The 20,193-nt window shown below is 43.2% G+C and overlaps 1 protein-coding gene across 1 annotated transcript in view; it reads right to left on the bottom strand.

Moving 5' to 3' along the window:
- DNAH9 (dynein axonemal heavy chain 9) overlaps window positions 1-20,193 on the bottom strand; it is a 419,100-nt gene that overhangs the window by 78,801 nt on the left and 320,106 nt on the right. Inside the window, exons 58-61 of the mRNA XM_075561068.1 lie at window positions 19,891-20,061; window positions 11,927-12,049; window positions 6,407-6,600; window positions 1,434-1,582 (exon numbers count right to left, since the gene is read on the bottom strand). Coding sequence (XP_075417183.1) covers window positions 1,434-1,582; window positions 6,407-6,600; window positions 11,927-12,049; window positions 19,891-20,061 — 637 coding nt within the window. The remainder of the gene's footprint in view (window positions 1-1,433; window positions 1,583-6,406; window positions 6,601-11,926; window positions 12,050-19,890; window positions 20,062-20,193) is intronic.

Genomic DNA, 20,193 nt, shown 5'->3' with positions numbered 1-20,193 from the left:
CAAAAACCAACTGTCCACAGGTGAATGAGGTTTTGGATTCTCAGCTCAATTCCATTGACACATATGTCTATAGTTTTTTTATGCCTGTTGGTGTTGTTAGCATGACATAACATTCTCTGGTAGATACTCTTCATCTGGTCCAGGTGACCCTGGACTTTCTTTGGCAGCTTCAACATTGGTGCTTCCTGCTTCTTCCGTTATAGTCATATCATGTAAGCCAAATCTGCATGTGAAGCAGGTTAGTTTTCTAGCAAGCTATTCTTCTGGGGCTTATTTTACTCTGGATTAGTTCTAGTATCTTGTATATCTTACTTACTATTTCTAATTTCCTATCCTTGTTTTACTGTCCTAAATCTTTAGAACAGAATCATGTGAAGTAATGTTTCTGAATCCGTGGGTAGCGTACAGTGCTTCAATTTTAGCCAGATTTGTTCACGAGAGGTCATATACCAGTTGGACACCATTCTTGGTTGTTTGATTATTGGTGACCTATCTCTCTTTCCTTGAAAGCTGACATCATATCTTCACCGTGTGTTTATGACATTTCATGAGCTGCATCCTTTCCATTGATTTGTTTAGCACCAGGCATGCCATTACAGGTGAAAATGTTATATCTTTTTTTACACTGGAATTTTTCCTCGATAATTTCTTCCTTTATGTTTCCTATGTTCCCTCTTTCTGGAACTCCAATAACAGACACAGGGCTTTTTATGAGATAGTCTTCTGTCTCACTTATATGTACTTTATTTTAGATAGACGAGAGAGAGAGAGAGAGAGAGAGAGAGAGAGAGAGAGAGAGAGAGAGAGAGAGAGAGAGAGAGAGAGAGCGAGAGGTGCTATATGGATCTTATTGTATATGGAGAAAGTTCCATAAACCAAGGCTGGAAAAAGCAAGGAAGTGGGTTCTCCCTTAGGGCCTCCAGCAAGAATGCTTTGAGTCCTGTTAGACTCACTTAGGACATCTGACTTCCAAAAATCTATAATAATAAATGCATGTTGTGGCGATTTGTCACAGCAGCAACAAGATATGATACAGTTGATGTGGCTGGAGAAGTAGAAGCTGAAGGATGAAGTTTGTTGAACACTATGTGAAGGAGCTTGGCTTTTATTCCTAGGGTTACAATGAAAAGATGCAAGAGTTTGAAAAGATCAGAAAGATTGTCCTGGCTACAGTGAAGAGGATGGATGTGCAGGGATGAGGCCTTCTCATGAAGCTGCTGCTGTGGATTCTGCCTTATAGCTCAAACTCATCCTTTATTTCTCTGGTGTATGACCCTCTCGTGTTGGCTCAATAATGGCCGGACCTCTATGTGGTTAGCAAATGTCAAGGATTTGGGTGAGTTAGCCTAGAATCAGGAAAAGAGAATCTGGCACACTCAAAGACTGAAGGTGAAAGGGCATGGGGCTGGCATCGCTTTGGCACCATTTCTCACCTTTATTTTCCACATCCTTCAGTGGATCCACCCCTGGAGACAAGATAAAAAACATGGGAGTGGCTGGCCCCGATTCTTCAAACGAGGTCGCAAAGTCAAGAGCACGTCCCGCCACGTATTTGCTTCCTAATTTCTCCTCAACAAAATCCCTGCCAGAAAAAAAGACATTTGTGAATATATGTTTACATGCATACCAGTTAAAAAAGCCAAAACAAAAGAACTTGAAAAATATAGGTCCATAATCATCAACATCCAGGGAGGAAACTGTCAAGCAAGCAAAGTATTGTGCTGGGCAAATCTGCTGCAAAAGGCTTCTTTAAAATTCCAACAAGCAAAGAAGTCACTTTGATGATTACAGTGCATCTGACCTAGTCATGGTCTTTCAGTGGCTTCATATCACTGAGAAAGCTGGACTACGAAAAAGGAAGCCGAAAGAAGAATCGATGCCCTTGGACTGTGGTGTTGATGGAGGGAACAGACATGTGGACTGTACGAGTAATAAGCAAATGGACCCTTTTTTATCATTTCTTCTGATTTTCATTATTTATTCTAAATAGTTTTATTAGGGGCATATACAACTCTTAGCACAATCCATGTATACATCAATTGTGTAAAGCACATCTGTACATTCATTGCTTTCATCATTCTCAAAACATTTGCTCTCCACTGAAGCCCCTGGCATCAGCTCCTCATTTTTCCCCTCCCTCCCCGCTCCCCCTCCCTTATGAGCCCTTGATACTTTATAACTTATTATTTTGTCATATTTTGTCCTGTCTGAGGACTCCCTTAACCCACTTTTCTTTTGTCCGTCCCATAGGGAGGAGGTCACATGTAGATCCTTGTAATCAGTCCCCCTTTCCAACCTACCCTCCCTCTACCTTCCCAGTATCGCCACTCACACCACTGGTCCTGAAGGGATCATCTGCCCTGGATTCCCTGTTAAACAAATTGACCTTAGAAGAAATACAGCCAGACTGTTTCATAGAATGGAAGATGGCAAGACTTTGACTTCCTTACTTTGGATGCATCATTAAAAGAAAGATCAAACATTTGAAAATGACAGCATGCTTGGTAAATTAGAGGATCCCCCAAATCAATGGAAACTATCAATGAGATGGACTGACCCAAAAGCTGAAACAATGGACTTTCGTATGTCCACAATCATGAAGCTATCACGGGTTTGGGAAATGCTTCATGCTGTTACACATAAAGTCCCCATGAGTTGGAGCTGACTTGATAACATCTAACAACAACCATGAAATAGAAATTAGAAGACTCGCTCAAGGTTACAGGCTACATAATCTAGACCAGTGGTTCTCAACCTTCCTAATGCCATGGCCCTTTCATACAGTTCCTATGTGTGGTGACCCCAACCATAAAATTATTTTTGTTGCTACTTCATAACTGCAATTTTGCTACTGTTATGAATTGTAATATAAATGTCTGATATGCGGGATGTATTTTCATTGTTACAAATTGAACATAATTAAACATAATTAAAGCATAGTGATTAATCACAAAAACAATATGTAATTATATATGGTGAAATATTGATGTGTTCCAATGGTCTTAGTTGACCCCTGTGATAGGGTCATTTGACTCCCAAAGGGGTTACAACCCACAGGTTGAGAACCACTGATCTAGACCAAGCTGAAAGTCATTCCTTATTGATGAAGTCAACAGGTACACTCATCCATCAAAACCATATCCAACCCATTCTGTGCTGCCTGGTGGTCCGTCACGTCATCCTTTGTTGATCACGAGCCTTTCAGAACTCAGACAGCTGAGTTCACTGTACTTCACCTCCTGGCTATCCTCTATGTCTGCCTGATATCTAAGGCAGTAATCTACGAGTATTTGCTCTTGATCCCTCAGTCTCATTCCATTTACCAATGTTCCTGTCCTAGGAGTGCCATTGCACGCTACACAAAACTGAACATGCTAAACAGCTGCAGACACTTCACTGGACATCTGAAGCAACTCTTGGCCCTCACTGAGCTAGCCACACACCTGTAGCCTTCTCACCTGGGCTTATTCTCCCACACACCTACTCCTCGCTTACTGTCTGCTTCACTATCAGACATTCGACATCGATAACAACAGTAAAAAGAGTAAAAAATCTTGCACAATGACACAGATCTGCCAGTAATGAATGCTGAGATGTAAGGTGAGAATAACATGGAGTTAGCACTAGAAGATGAGCCTGGTAGGCTGGAAAGCATTCAAAACACACAGTGACTGCAGCAACGGTCTAAATAGGAGCGTGATCGTGAATACGGTGCAAGACCAGGTGACATATGGTTTTTTTTAATGAGGCTGCCATTAATTGGAGTTGACTTGCTATAATAATAATATGACTTCTAATACTTCTCTTGCCAATAGCCCACTTCCACTGCCTAATGCGTCCTTCAGTATCCCCTTTTGGGATTACTCAAGCTCTGGATAAACTCAGTTCTGAATATACATCTGGATGCTGAATGCTGCTGGAAAATACCATCCGATGGAAAAGACTGGTGCTCCTCCAAATGCCAACTCTCTCCAAGGTTGGCACTCAATGCTACATGGAATGCTTTGGATTTCCCTAATCAGCCTTCCACTTTTTCACAGATTCTATTTAAAACCTTTCCACTCTCCTCAAATCTTCAACTCTTCCATTCTCCGTGTCACACAAACCCAACTGATCAACTTGCTTCCACCTTGTCAGAGAAGAGAGAAGCCAACAGTCAACATCCTTCTCGTTTTTCTGCCATCCATCTAAAGTGAGGCTATGGCCACATTCATCTCTCTCTTTTTCCTTTGGGCTGGGAAGTGGGGTTTTCCCCTGTTTTCTGGATCCCATTGTCCCCTAGCATATTTGATGTTGCTAGTATTTGATTTCAACTCATATAAATTAAATCATCTGTTGGATTTGAATTGTGCCCCTCTCCAATATACATGTTGAAATCCTAACCCCTCTGTTATGGATTGAATTGGGCACCCTAAAAATATTAGTCCACTTGGGGAAAACATGATTCTCAGTATTATGTAATTATCCTTAATTTTGTACTATGATGTTTTGTAATCCTGTTTGTTGTGAATCCTAGCTTCTGTGATGTAATGAGGCAGGTTTAAAGGTAGTTATGTGAATGAAGCATGATACAAATCTACAAGATTAGGTTATAGTTTGAGTCAGTATGTTTAGGGATATGAAAGAGATTAAACATGTAATCAAAGATCACAGGGACCTCCGTGTCATCAAAGAAAAAAAGACAACAGCTGAGAGCACAAACTCCTCCCCAAGCTGAGAACTTCCTAGACTCAGGGATAGATGGATGCAATGCTCCATGGGGATATCTAAGGAAGGCTGGACCTACAGATGTCGAAAGGAGACAGGACTTTCCACAGAGCCAACACAGAGAGAAAGCATTTCCCTAAAATAGGGGCCCTGAGTTTAGAAGTCTGGCCTTCTAAAATGGGAGTGAATGCAGTTCTGTTTGCCAAGTCTATGACTCGTATTTCTGATATAGCAGCAATGGGGAATTAAGACCCTTGCATCTACAAATATGCCCCTGTTTGAAAATAGGGGTTTCTTCTTTTTAAAAAAAATTGTTTTATTAGGGGCTCATACAACTCTTATCACAATCCATACATATATCAATTGTGTAAAGCACATTTGTACATTCATTGCCCTCATCATTCTCAAAACATTTGCTCCCCACCTAAGCCCCTGGCATCAGCTCCTCATTTTCCCCTCCCTCCCTGCTCCCTCTCCCTCATGAGCCCTTCATAATTTATAACATTATTTTGTCATATATTTCCCTGTCTGACGTCTCCCTTCACCCACTTCTCTGTTGTCCGTCTCTCAGGGAGGAGGTTACATATAGATCCTTGTAATCGGTTCCTCCTTTCCAACTCACCCTCCTTCCACCTTACCAGTATTGCCACTCTCACCACTGGTCCTGAAGGGATCATCTTCCCTGGATTCCCTGCATTTCTAGTTCCTATCTGTACCAGTGTACATCCTCTGGTCTAGCCAGATTTGTAAGGTCGAATTGGGATCATGATAGTGGGGAGGAAGCATTTAGGAACTAGAGGAAAGTTGTATTTTTCATCGTTGCTACATCTTACCCTGACTGGCTCATCGCCTTCCCAAGACCCTTCTGTAAGGGGATGTCCAGTGGCCTACAAATGGGCTCTGGGTCTCCACTCCCCCCCTCATTCACTATGGTATAATTTTTTTGTTCTGATGATGCCTGATACTGAAATAGGGGTTTCTTTTGCTATGTAAGGAGTGGTTATATATTGGTCAGCAATTTGAAACTACAAGGTCAGCAGTTTGAACCCACTAGCTGCTTCTCAGGAGACAGACAAGGCTTTTTCCTCTTGGAAAAAATTATGGTCTCAAAAACTCAGAGGGGCAATTCTACCTTGTCCTCTAGGGTTGTGATGAGTCAGAATGGACTCAGTGGCAGTGTAGGAGTTTTTTGTTCTGTAAATGAGTTCATATCTAAAGAGATGGGCCCTAAAGCTAATCCTGTTTGAGTTGTAAAAAAGAGCAGAATCAACAGAGACACACATGATGAAGACAGACACCACGAAAGACAGCCACCAAGGGACACCCCAAGCGGCACAGACCTGGAGCTCCTGGTAAAGGAGCACTTTCCTCTGTCTCCAGCTTGATTCAAACACAGTCTCTGGACCGAAGAGAAAAGTCATTCCTGTTTTGTAAAGTCAGCTACTTGTGATACTTTTGATCCAGCAGCCCTAGTAACCCAGACAGAATCTTTCTAAACTGTCCGCTTTCATGATATAAAACACAGGGCGCACACAGAGTAATAGTCCTCATGGGATTTTCCATGTTTCTACAGCGGGTCCCACTACTACGCCTACAGGATGTTGGAGCTCAGCCCTTACGCATGGTACTGCTGAGAGAATCCTATCTCCCCAGTGCCTCTCCTACGTCTCACCGCCCCTCCCCCACCCCCATTCCCTACCGCATGGCATAGGTCATCCGGTCCGGCCGCATGGCCCTCATCATGCAGAGGCGCTGCAAGGCTGTTTTGTTCTTCCACTCCTGTGGGAACTTCTCCTTCTCAGGACATTCCGACTCGACAAACTTTTTCCAGCTCTTGGCAGATCCCTCAATGTCCCGATCCAAATTGTAGAATTCTTCCATTGATGAAAGTGCCTGAGAAATTTCCAAGAATCCGGCTATGAGAAGCAATTTCCCCAGAAAGCTGTGCTTTGCTTTGTGTTGGGGCTACAAGAGCAGAATGGGATTATGCGGCTCATTTATACTCTTGTCTGGAACCTTGATGTTACTTTTGGGTAACTCATGGAAGAGAAAGCACATCGGTCGACTCATTCAGTGAATTGCCCAAATAATAATAGTTTTAGGAAGTAAAAGGTTCGGGGTATGATAAACACTGGAGACCGAGCAGCATTTTTCTGGAGGCTATTACATGAACATCAGGAATGAGAGGGGTATTATTATTAGTCTGGTCATAGAGATTGGGCTCCTCCCTCTCATCCCCATACTCACCTTGCAATCAATACTTAAGTTTTCTCTCCAATTGTGTGTGCAATCGAAGACTTTGGTTAACGCTAACTTTAACACTGGCTTGAGATGCTTGCTTCTAAAGGTTGAAGCCCAAATGCTTAACTTGGTAATCAAGTCTCTACATTTAGCACCTCCTTCCAAACTGTACACATAAGCAGATTCCCTCGTCCTCTCCCACTCTATCCGAGTGTGGAGTTCATTCCAACGCATGGTGATGCCATGTGCGTCAGAGTAACACTGGGCTCCACAGGTTTTTCTGAAGTAGTTCTTTAGGCTTCTCTTCTTTCGAGTTTCTTGTTAGAATTAAACCTCCTGGTTAGCATGTAGCTGCATGTATTAACCATTTTCACCAATCAGAGACTCCATATATAAAACAAGGGAGAGTAATGCTGCAGAAACATCTATACCTTTGACCTGTGCCTGTCTACATTCTTCTCCCTTGCTGCTGAAAAAGTGACCTGGCTTTACATGTCCTTTCACATGGCTCAATGGGTCCCCACCCTCCCTGTGATGACTTAGAGCAGGGAACATAATCTCTCTCACATTGAAAAGTGGCATGGTGGTATATGCATAATGGTAGAGGAGGTTTGGGGACATAAGACTTCTGTTCTCAACTCTTAGAAGAGCCCTGGCAGTGTAGTGGTTACTCATTGGGCTGCTACCCACAAGGTCAGCAGTTTGAAACCACCAGCCACTTGGTGGGGGAAAGATGAGGCTTTCTCCTCCCCAAAAGAATTAGTCTCTTAAACCCACAGGGGCAGTTCAACTTTGTCCCACAGGGTCACCATGAGTCAGAATGACTCAATGGCAGTGAGTTTGGTTTTCGGTGTTGGTTCTCAAAAGTTTGGTTTTGGCCACAACTTTTGAGCCATTGAACTTGGAGTCTGCTTTCAGACCTATGTGGGATCTGGGTGTTTTTGATTTGTAGAATGAGGCCAAATAATCTCTGCCCATACTTCCCACTCTATGGATTAATGTAGATTCAAAACTTTAAAGCTTTTCCATGTCCTTCTTTGGGACTCTAATATCTATTGGACTACAATTGCTGGCTTAGTTGTCTGTTATTTCCCTAAGATTGTGAGTTCCCTGTGGCCAGGAAATTCCTTAGGCATCTGTATATGCCTTAGGTTGCCTGGCACTTAGAAAGTGCTCCATTAATGAAGTTAGACATCTGGGCAGCCAGCAGGCAGGATCCAGACAAGCTGAGAAAGGCTGCGGCTGCTGTGTCTCGCTCTGTACTGAGGAGTGAGCGCCCATCTTCGAGGCAGCCCCTCCAGCCCTCTTCCCAGCTTGTACCATCATTAACCCTTCTGCAGCTCAATACCCCCTCTGGCTTCACCATTAAACCGGGGAGATTGCCCTGCGATCAGTGGTCTCAGCTGCCGTGACCACATCCGAAACACACTTTCTTGAAGCTCTGGATTGAACAAAATGGCAGCACTTCATATTCCAAATGAGGGAAAGGGATTTTTTTAGCTTTCTAATAAGCTAAATGGAAATGACTAATTAACCTAATTACATTGGACTGTGCAGGCACAATACCACTGCGCGACACTGGCATCCAGAGTGGCGGTCAGGGCCCGTTTGCAGAATGACAAAGGCACACACCACAGATGAGGTTTTCGCACGAAGAACAGACGGTGTCAGGTTCAGCGTTTGATGAGACTTAAAAAGTACTTACAAAGGAAACTAAGAGAAGCAGCATTCTATCAACAAGATGTCATGCATTACTCGTTTATTGGTTCTCTTGAGGAAACAAGAAAATCTACCTTCCTCATTAGGTAGAATGCTTTTAAAAAATGTGTTTTTATCAGGTCCTACTCAATTATTTTATTTCCCCACACTAAACTCCAAGGGAGTGCTTAAAAAGGGCATTCATCATAGACTCCAGCAATAGCCACTGCACATGGAATTGTTTCACCCGCTACGTCCTGTTCTGTACTAGTTCAATGGGTCTGTCCTCTGTTGCTCCATAACTCTGAGCGAGAGCGAGAGAGAGATAAAGCTTCACCCAATTGCAAAAGCCTTTGAACAGCCAGATGTGCTTAGCCCAGAAGACAAAGCAAAGCAAAGCAAACAACTCATTTTGTGAGAAGGGGAATGAGGCTGAGCTGCACAATAGCCTTGGAGTTGAACTGTGCAAAATCAAAGCCTTAAAGGGCATTTGTGAATCATCTATTGCTTATGAAATATGAATTTTTGCTGCAGATGGCTTTGCAGGAAAACACACAGAAAGGAAAATTGTCTCATTTGGGTAACTCAAAGTCTCTAGAAACTTTTCTTTCTCTGGCAAATTCCATCAGGCACGGCCTCAGTCCACTACAGCAGCTATCTACCTCATGGGGGGATAATTAACAGTTTTAACTATAAACGCAATCAGCTTTCATCTACTTGTCGATTATGATACGTCCACCACCTGTGCCTGTCAGTTTGTGGTACCCTGGTGATTAGTGTGTGCTTACAATGCTATAAGCTATGTCACCATCAAGACCATCCATGGTTTCAGTGGACTGAGGCAGACTTGGAAGAAAGGCCTGGACATCAGTCAATGAAAACCCCAGGGATCACAATAGAGTGTTGCCTGACAGAATGCTGCAAGATGAGCCCCCTAGGTTGGAAGGCTCTTCAAACACCCAGTGGCCAATACAGGGGACTTGAACACACTAAGGATCATGGGCCAGGCAATGTTTTGCCCTGTTGAATATACGGTGGCATGAGCAACTCATTAGAAGCTAACAGCAGCAGTACTTTAGGCACATATTTCTTTTTTTTTTAATTAAATTATTTTATTGGGGGCTTTTATAGCTGTTTTAATAAACCACACATCAATTTTATCCAGCACATTTGCACACACACTGCCACCAGGCACATATTTCTTTATGTTTTTTATACACCTATACAATGTTACAAATATTGATGAAAATCAATAATGGACATCTTAATACCTATGCTATTCTTTAATAATCTGCCTTGGAAGATGGATAGCCAGAATGCTCCTTAGAAGCAAGAATGGTGAGACCTTTCCCCATGTATCTTGGACATGTTATTAGGAGAGACCAGTCCCCGGAAAAGGACACCATGCTTGGTAAAGTACAAGGGCAGCGAATAAAAAGAAAGACCATCAAGGAAATGGATTGACACAGTGGCTGCAACAATGAGTTCAAATGTAACAGTAATTTTGAGGGTGGTGCTGAACCAGGCAGTGCTTTGTTGTGCTGCACAAAGGGTCGCTATGAGTTGAAATGCACTTGATGGCACCTGACAATAATAACAATATTCTTCACCACTACCACCCCGCCCCCAACCCCCCACTCCCAGCATTCCATCAGTACTCATTCAGGGATGTACTGAGAGCTTCCCAGATTGCAGTGGCTAAAGACACATTGAAGAGTAATTTGGACTCTCTGAAGCTGGTGCTCACTAGTCACCATTGGCTGGACCTCTGTGGGGTGCCAGCATCCTAGCAGGCCTGAGGAGTCTGAACACAGCCTCTACTAAAAGGAGCTTTGAGTGTATGGTTTTTCCAAGGCTCACAAAACCCCAACTAGACTAAGCTGCACAAAATGGGAAAAATGAGCTTTTCTGCTAACAGTTGTGTCCTGGATATGTTACTTATAAACTGTGCAACCTCAGCTCCCATCCATGTTAAGTGGGAATACTCAATACCTACTGCCTAGGTAGATATGAGAATAATTAATGTGTGCAAAATGGTTAGCATTTCCCAGGTGCTCAATAAATGTGTTATTAGTAACTGCCATCCATCTATCAGTTGGTTTTATTGGGGCGGCTGTATGTTTCCATGATGCTGGAAACCAATGCCACTGGCACTTCAAGTACTAGCATGGTCACATAGTAGGCAGGTTTCAGTGGTGCTTCAAAACTAGGGAAAAAAGGCTTAGTTATCTACTTGCCAAATTAGCCAAAGAAAACTCTATCAATCACAAACCACCAGCCCCTCTGTGGAACAAAGGCAAGGCTTTCCACTTCCATAAAGATTACAGTCTTGGAAACCCAGAGGAGCAGTTCTGCCCTGTCTGACGAGTGAGAGTGAACTTGATGGCAGTGGGTTTTCTCTCCATTGAGTCTGATAGAGGGCTTGGAGTTGAGCCCCCAGGTGAGAAGACACTCAACTACACATTGGCTGCAACAATGGACTCCAGCAGACCAGCACTTGTGGAGATGGCTCATGAGCAGACACGTTGTGAAGTGCTGTACACAACACTGCCAAGAGTAGGAGAAAACGAAATGGCATCTTCAACCTTTGCATGTAGAGGCTGGAATGCTCCTATTTCATGTCTGAACTGGGATTCCCATGGAGATGCCTAGACACAGCCTGGAGACAGGTCCTTGGCACGAAGTGGCCAAACCTCTCTACTTAAACTGAGGCCTCACAGGCAAGCACACATCTGAGCTGCAGCACCTCAGGCAGAGTAACTGGTAGGAACACATGGTGCCCTCGTACTGGGCAGTCTTACACAGCAACTCAACACTTTTGTCTTTTTCCACAAAGCCCTCCCTGCAGGCAAGGTAACAGTGAGCTCTGCTATGGGGGTGCAGCAAAGGTGTGCATGTTAGCTCTTAACCCTGGGCTCCTTGCTTGCACCCACAGAGAGCTCTGCTAACTGCCTGTGGACAAGTGTTCAGGCAGATCTCTGAGAAATGAGGAAGTGGCTTTTCAGAAGAGGTCATGACTAACCTGGAGGGTTACCTAAGGGGTACAAGTGCTCTCAGCTGCTTGCTAATTAGAGGTTGCTAACTGCTTGCTAAGAGACTAGAGGTTCAAGTTTATCTAGAAGCATCTTGGGAGAAAGGCCTAGCTATCTACTTCTGAAAACCCAACCATTGAAAACTCTATGACACACAGTTCTCGTAGAGTCCTGGGTTGTCTTGGCTTCGAACTGTCTTAATGGAAACCAGTTTGTGCACACGTGCCTGTGTGCGCGCGCATACTAACCTTGATGCCGTCCCAGGCCTGATCAGAGAGGAACTCCACAGGACTCGTGACACCCGTTTGTGCTGGGGATCGAAGGAGAAAGTCCAGCTCTGTTGCACTGATCTCTTGATTCATTAGGAGTACCTGCAATATGGAAGGACACCATGTTTCTTTAGCTGTGACAGTCCTGGAGATATTAGAGGCTGTTCCTCACTGTAATTATGGCTGCTTTGCGGAACCATTTGGGTTATTTAAAGTAGGTGAGTTAGTTTATTGTGCCAACCTGGCCGATAAACACATGTGGGATTAATTGAAGGGTGGAGGGATAAATGGCTCGGTGAGCCTTGCCTTTCTAGTTCTTGGGTCTCTTGCTTTGTGATGGTCGCACCAGGGTGCAGCTGCCTTAGCAGTTCCCAGCTTCAGCTGGCAAGGCTGACTTCCTGCAAGGCATCCCCAAGGAGAAGCCACATGGACCTACCCCGATGCAGCCCTGGGTGCTGGAGCAGCTGTGTGGAGACCCCTGCCAGAGCTGAGATACTTACACATTCACTGACTCAGCTTTCCTCCTGCAGTCGGCATCGTTGTGTCTGTTTTGTGAGATGGAGGAGGACGTTGTGGACTGGTGTTGGACATATGGGTTAATGTTGGACTTGTGGGTTTGAGCAGCACTGGGTGAGGATGTTTTCTTGATGCACACTTAACCTATATATACAACTCTCTCTTATACATGAGTGTCTGTGGATTTGTTCTCTAAAGTACCCAGACTAACACAGTGGGTCATATAAAAGAGAGTGCACACACATGCCAGTCATTTCTGTGTGCATCTGTTCCCACCCTAAACACCAGGGTGACAGCCACACAGTAAATAACCACAGATCTTGGTGAGCAAGGATTTACTCTCTCTCTCTCTCTCTCTCTCTCTCTCTCTCTCTCTCTCTCTCTCTCTCTATCCATCCATCCATCTATCATCTATCTATCCATCCATCTATCCATCTATCCATCCATCCATCTATCTCTCTATCATCTATCTATCTATCTATCTATCTATCTGACTGTCCTGGAGTATAAACCTTTTAAAAAAATTTTGCAAGTTTAAATTTTATGATCTATCTATCTGACTGTCCTGGAGTATAAACCTTTTTAAAATTTTTGCAAGTTTAAATTTTATGATCTTTATACATGATGAGTAGGTTTTAGAATTTTTATTTAATGAAATATAAACTATGAGTCAGTGATAGTGATCACACCCACCCTGTTGTACTGGCAGCATCACTTCATTTATAAAAGTCTTCTAGCATCCCAGTGACTCAATACCCCTTCACTAAGGTAAAAGAAAAATTAGGAAAGATCTAGGAAGCAAAGCTATGGGGAGAGGTATAAACATAGGTGTGCATTATGTAAATATAATAATTTATAAAAATAGAGGTATTGGCCTATGTACATATATTTGTATGGCAATACATTGAGGAAGCGGATGAACTTTGGGCCTCTATTCAAGCCCTCCCTCAATGCAAGGACACTGTTCTAACAACCTGGCATTCTGTGATGCTCACCTTCCTGACACAATCAGTGAAGACAAAATAGGTGCATAAGCAAAGTTGGTGAAGAAAGCTGATGGTGCCTGTCTATCAAAAGATATAGTGTCTGGGGTCTTAAAGGCTTGAAGTTAAACAAGTAGCCATCTAGCAGAGAAGCAACAAGCCCACATGGAAGAAGCCCACCAACCTGTGTGATCATGAGGTATCAACGGAATCAGGTAACAGGCACCAGAAGACCCAAAACAACAAGAAAAATATATTGTTGAGAATGAGGGGGCTTGGAGTAGAGACTCCCCAAACCCATCTGTAGACAATAGGACATTGCCTCACAGAAGGGTTACAAGGAAGGGTGCAGTAAAGCACCGATGAAACACACAATATTCCTCTGGTCCTTTGGGGATTCCTCACCCCCTATTATCATGACCCCAGACTGGAGCAAGTACACTGGTACAGATACGAGCTTGTGACACACCGAATTCAGGTCAGATAAAACCCTTCAGGAGCAGAAATGGGAGTAATGATACCAGGAAGTAGGGGAAGGTGGGGGGAGATTATAATTTATCAAGGGGTTATGAGGCTGGGTGGTGGGGAGAACAAAAGAAGAGCTGATATGAAGGGCTCAAATAGAAAGTAAATATTTAGAAACATATTATGGCAACATATGTTTATACAATTGATGTATGGAATGTTATGAGAGCTGTAAGAGGCTTCAATAAAATGATTTAAAAAATACCCCTCACTACTAACTCCTGTCCCCTTCTCCATCAGTGCTTGGTGTCTAGGTATTTGTTCTAGCTATAGGTAGAAACATACAATGTTTGTTCTTTTGTGTCTGATTTATGTCATATGAAGTATAACCCCCCACACACACACATGTACTGTCTAGTGACATTGATTTACACTCTTCACATTGTGCAACCATTCTCATCCCCTTCTGCTGAGTCATTTCTTTACCAAGTCACTGTCCTGTAAGGTGCTTATCTAACCTTTCAAATTGCTGTTGTCAATTTGATTCCATAGAGATAATTCTTAAAAGACCTTAATATTCAAAGTAGACATATCTGACTCAACTAAACCATTACGCTAAACTGTTGTTTGGTTATAAAAGGCTTCAAGGATATTTTTGGTAGAAGGTTGAAAGATAAACTCTGGGTGAAAGTTTAAGGAGTTAATCCAGCCTGCACGTTCCTAGGCAGACTGGAGTCCAAGAGAAATTGAAATGCGATTCTGTAGTTTCCCCATTTTGATTGGGATTCTTCTAGACTACCTGGAGCTCTTTGTTGTTGTTGTTGTTAAGGCCTTCAGTGAAGTCCGGACTTCTCTGCTCAATTGAATCTTGATCATGTGCTATATACTGAAATTACTGAATGTCGATCAATTCTTTTTTTTTTTAGTGAGTGAATTAGTGAGTGAGTGAATTAGTGAGTGACTGAATTAGTGAGAGTGAGGGGTTGAATTAGTGAGAGAGGGAGTGAGTGTGAGAGTGAGTGAGTGAGTGAGAGAGAGTGAGTGGTTGAATTAGTGACAGAGTGAGTGTGAGAGAGAGTGAGTGAGTGACTGTGAGAGGGAGTGAGAGTGAGTGAGAGAGAGTGAGTGAGTGACTGTGAGAGAGAGTGAGTGAGTGAGAGAGTGAGTGAGTGAGTGAATGAGTGAGTGAGAGAGTAAGTGAGTGAGTGAGTGAATGAGTGAGTGATAGAGAGTGAGTGGGTGAGTGAGAGTGTGAGTGAGTGAGAGTGAGTGGGTGAGTGAGTGAGAGTGAGTGAGAGAGAGACTGAGAGAGTAAGTGGGTGAGTGAGAGAGAGTGAATTAGTGAGAGAGTGAGTGAGTGAGAAAGTGAGTGTGAGAGAGAGTGAGAGAGTGAGTAAGTGAGAGAGTGAGTTAGTGAGTGAGTGAGTTAGTGAGAGAGTGAATGATTGAATTAGTGAGAGTGAGAGTGAGTGAGAGAGTGAGTGAGTGAGTGAGAGAGTGAGTGAGTGAGAGAGTGAGTGTCAATCAATTCTTTTTGGTACAGTGACTTGGCATTTTCCCCCATCTTCCAGCATTATTCCACATTTTGCCCATAAAACACTTCAATATTGCAACTCCAGGATTACGTTTTTTTCTTCAGTTCTTCAAACTTGAGATTACTCAGTATGTTCTTCTGTTTTGGTTTTCTTAGTCTAGGTATTTACACATTTCATTAGAATGCTTTACTTTGTCTTCTCAATGTGATGATGAGGACGACGACGACAATGGTGATGGTGTGTTTCACAGTTGACCTCTGCCCTTGATTTGGCTACTGATATTGGGCTTCTCCATCATTTCTTTCCACGGAGACAGTCAATTTGATTCATGTATATTCCATGTGACAAGGTCCACGGGTCTACTCAGTTGCCTTTATGCTGGTGTGTTTGCAATGAATAAGTCACTGGCCTTGCAAAATTCTATCTGTGATCTCCAGCTGTGTTGCCATCACCATGCCACATTTTCCAACCCCCAATCTGTTCGCATTTTTTCCAACTTTCACGTTCTCATCATCAGTTATTATCAACATATTTTGTTCATAAATCTGACAACTGCAGAAGTTTGTAAACTCCTTCAGTTTTTTTCAACTTTGAGGTTAGTCATTGGTGCATACATTTAAATAACAATTGTACCAATTGGCTTTCCTTGTAGGCATGTGGCTATTATTCTATCACAAATAGTATTGTACTTCAAGGAAGATTTTGAAATGTCTTTTTGACAATGCATGGGACACCATTCCTCTTCAATCTGTCATTCCTGCCATGACAAACCACATGATTGTCTGGCTCAAAGTGGCCCAAACCAGTCCATTTCAACTTACTAATATCTATAATATTGAATCCTTAAGCTTCCCATTTAAATTTGACAACTTCCATTTTTCCTAGGTTGATACTTCATACACTGCACTTTCCAATTATTCATGGATGTGTGTAAGGGCTGGGATGTCTAAAGAATCAACACCGGTGATGTGCATATCTAAATAAGAAGGAGCCTGATATCAAGAAGCAATCTTACACAAGAAGGCGTCCCAGCCCATCCAACTGAAGTTCCATGGGTCTGATGCAAGCCGGGCCCTTTCCAGACTCAGGTATCTGCAGGGCGATGATGCAGAAAGGGCACAGGTTTGCAGGTGGAGAGATGTTTGGATCTACAGTCAGGTGAAACATGGCAGGGTACCGACAATTCTCAGGGTTCGGTGGCCAACAGGGGACCACCCTGGAGACAGGAACAGGGTCCCCGTAAGCAAGATGATGAAGAGGCAAAGAAAGAAAGCAGGTCCTCAGGCTCTCAGAAAGGGCTACCCTCCCAGGCTGTGACCTGATTGTCCGGATGGACTCCACCCCCGGAGAACTGCAAGTTGACATGACATCTAACCGCCACAGGAAGGTTACAGTGGTGTTTTCTGTCTCTCATTTTGAGTCATGTTCCATCAGCTCATGAAAATCGTGAAAGCTTTGCTCTATCCTGTCATTAAGGCTGATTGGACTTCGAGGAGGCAGCTCTTCCACAATGGTAGTTTGAAGGCCGCCAATCTGAGGGCTCATCTTCTGGTTCGATCTCAATGTTCTGCTGCTGTTCATAAGGTTATCACTGGCCAGCTTTTCAGAAGTGGCCCACCTGTTTCTTTTTTCCAGTTTCTCTGGAAGTTCTGCTAAACCTCTCTGTCCACTGCATGTGACCCTGTTGGTGTTTGAAATACCAATGGCATCACTTTCTGCAACACAGCAACATACACACCACCACAGTAGGAAAACTTTGACAGATGAGGCTGTCATCTGTCAGCAAGTCGTTTCGGACTCATATAGACCCTATGGGACAGAGTAGAACTGCCCTGTCATGTTTCTGAAACCTTGCATCTTTCTGGGAGCAGACAATGAAGAGCGACCGGTGACGTTGAACTATGGACCTTGTGGTTAGCAGCTTAATGTTTCTAGCTCACCAGGTGAGCTGCATAGTGCAAAGCCCAAACCCACTGCCCTCGATGCTGACTCACAGCAATCGTACAGGAGAGGGTAGAACTTCCCCTGTGAGCTTCAGAGACTGTTGACTCTTTGTTGCCTTTCTATTGCAGGGCAGTTGATGGCTTCAACCTTGAGGCTAGCAGCCCACTGCATAGCCACTATGCCACCAGAGTATGTTTTAAAATAGAAAGTGTAAGTCCTCCTTTAGTCTTTTCTTTCAACATTGGTGTAGTGGAGTACACACTTTTAAGGCATAATTTGTACATTCTAAGACGAAGCAATGGTACACATGAGTTACATGACTTGAGTTTCAAACCAACGTTTGAATATATCAAAAGTCGGAGAACAGCTTCAAATCAGTTAAGCTAAAGGAGTTCCCAAATAGGACAGTGACTATGGAGCCATGGGATTAGAAACAGCACAGGGATTTCTATAGACAGAGAAGCCAACCTGACTTTATGCAAGTAATTTTGAACTGCATCTTGCAGAAACGGAGAAATGGGAATTTTTTTATAGGAAAGGAAGACTTTCTGGGGAAGAGGAGGGGATGAACACGGTAGCTTGCATCTTGGAAAGGTAATTAGTGAGACGGGTAGACAGGGTGGGTTCCCGGGTGTTGCACAGTTGAAGTACACTATTGTCAACCAACATTGGAGACTTGGATCATCTACGGCTGACATCTCAATGGAACGCAGTTCTGTTGTGACACCAGAATGGGCTTGGCAGCCATTAGTCTTTAAGTGGTGTGTCGTAGGGCAAAGCATGTGGCATGATTTGAGTCAAGGGTCTCCTTTGAGAGGTAACATCCTCCAAGTTTTAAGTGTTCTCTGTAGTGAAGTTACCAATGGTAATGCTCTTTAAGGAGAAATAATTTTTTTAATTTGAAAAAAAATTCCAAAGGAGAAAACAGAGATGTAAAAGGAAGTTGAAATAGTTGTGAGGAAGGTGGATGGAGGTGAAAGATACTTGGTGTCTAAGGACAAGAAGGGTTCAAGTTCTTTTTGCAAAGGCCAAGTTGTCACTTGGGCTTGCATGGGGGATACAGAGGACAGAAGCGTAGTGAGCCACAAGACTACTCAGCCATGAGCAGAGGCTTTTGACCACTCAAGCATATGGGGTCAGCATAGAGATGATCCCAAATTATTGATTTTCAGCATTGAAAAGGGCCTTAAAGTGATGTAGTGTGTTTCTTACTAAAACTGAACCAACACTGGAAGTTCCCAATGTTCGCAAATCCTTGAGAGTCAGAGCTGTTAACAGATGTATTAAGGTCAAGGCTGTTTCCCTGTCTGTAGAAACACCTGTGCCATTTTTTATCCCAGGGAAAGATTGAGATAGTGAACTTGTAACCCTACAAGTAAATAAAGAATGACAGTTACTCTAGTAACATTCTTACAGAATTTCTAAATGTATCTAGGTGTTGGAATGGTTTCCTGGTTTCATCATTAGAAACAGAATTAAAAAAAATAAAACCCTTTTTATTGTGAGCTAGGTAAAGATTTTTTTAAAAACGTTTTATTAGGGGCTCATACAGCTCTTATCACAGTCCGTACATACATCAAGTGTGTAAAGCACATCTGTACATTCATTGCCCTCATCGTTTTCAAAGCATTTGCTCTCCACTTAGAGCAGAATAAAGTTTCCATTCAACAACTCATACATATTCTAACACAATTCCAGGTTTGTAATCCCCCCAATGCACCGTCACTGACCCCACTTCCTCCCTGTGTTTTTTATTTTTATTTCTCCTTTTCTAACTGTCTGAACTTCACTCTTGGGTAAGTGCTACCCTTTTGATCTCCACATCTAATGTGGAGATGAGTTCAGTTCCATGCCTGAAGGGTCAGGCCCATAGTCCTGTGAGGATCCCATCAGTCTCCAAGGATCCAGTCATCCCAGTCTCTTTTGAGATCGCATTCCATTCCGCTTCTTTCTCTCACTCTCTCGAGGACGGGCTAATGGGGTCCTCGTCAACCACCACCTAGTTCTTTTGGTATCTGGGTTGTGAAGATTATTTGCAAGGTTCATGCATCCACCAGACTAATTGTTATTGTGTGTCTTTTGATTTTCATCATTGGTCTTTCCTCCAATATTTGCATCTTTCATGGCTGCTAACAGCTTTTAAGACCCCAGCCACTGCTCACCGAAGTAGAACACTGTCTATGTGTGCTGTACTTTATCAATGGACCTTGGTCTAAGGACATTCTTGGATTGGTTGGCAGTGGTTGCTGGAGGTTATATTGATGAGACTTTTAAGGTATCATTCAAGCTCAGCAAGAAAAAGTACAACAATTTATTAGTCATGTCTGCCACGTATGTAACAATGGCAGGGACAATTTATATGGACACACCACATTTTATTTGCTTCCCCGCCCCTGTATAGATACTGATCACCTGGACATTTCTATGAGCAGTGATGTTAGGAGAAAAACATTTCCTTTACATGACCTATCTCCTGGAACCTTTTCCAGTCCCCTTTTACCTGAAAGGTGAGCTGGGCTAGGTAGGTCAGCTTATCACACTCGAAGAGTCCACGGGTGGTGTACTGGCACACAGAGAAGGTGATGCTGTCTATCAGACTGGTCACCCGCTCCTTTAGATTCTCACTGGGAGGAGCCCTTTCCACAGCCTTCTTGAAGACAATGCTGAAGGCCTGGGGGAGAGGAGGCAGGAGGTTGGTAATTTAGACAACTCTTTCTATATGTAACAGCCATCTTACCTGGGAAGACTATGATCATTTCCAGCCCACTGAAATGCTTCCCCAGCATATCCTGCCAACGAGGGA

The sequence above is a fragment of the Tenrec ecaudatus genome, chromosome 10 (genome assembly GCF_050624435.1).
Source record: "Tenrec ecaudatus isolate mTenEca1 chromosome 10, mTenEca1.hap1, whole genome shotgun sequence".
Taxonomy (NCBI): Eukaryota; Metazoa; Chordata; class Mammalia; order Afrosoricida; family Tenrecidae; genus Tenrec; species Tenrec ecaudatus.
Note: the sequence above shows the minus strand (reverse complement) of the source record. Positions and strands in the feature narration are given on the sequence as shown.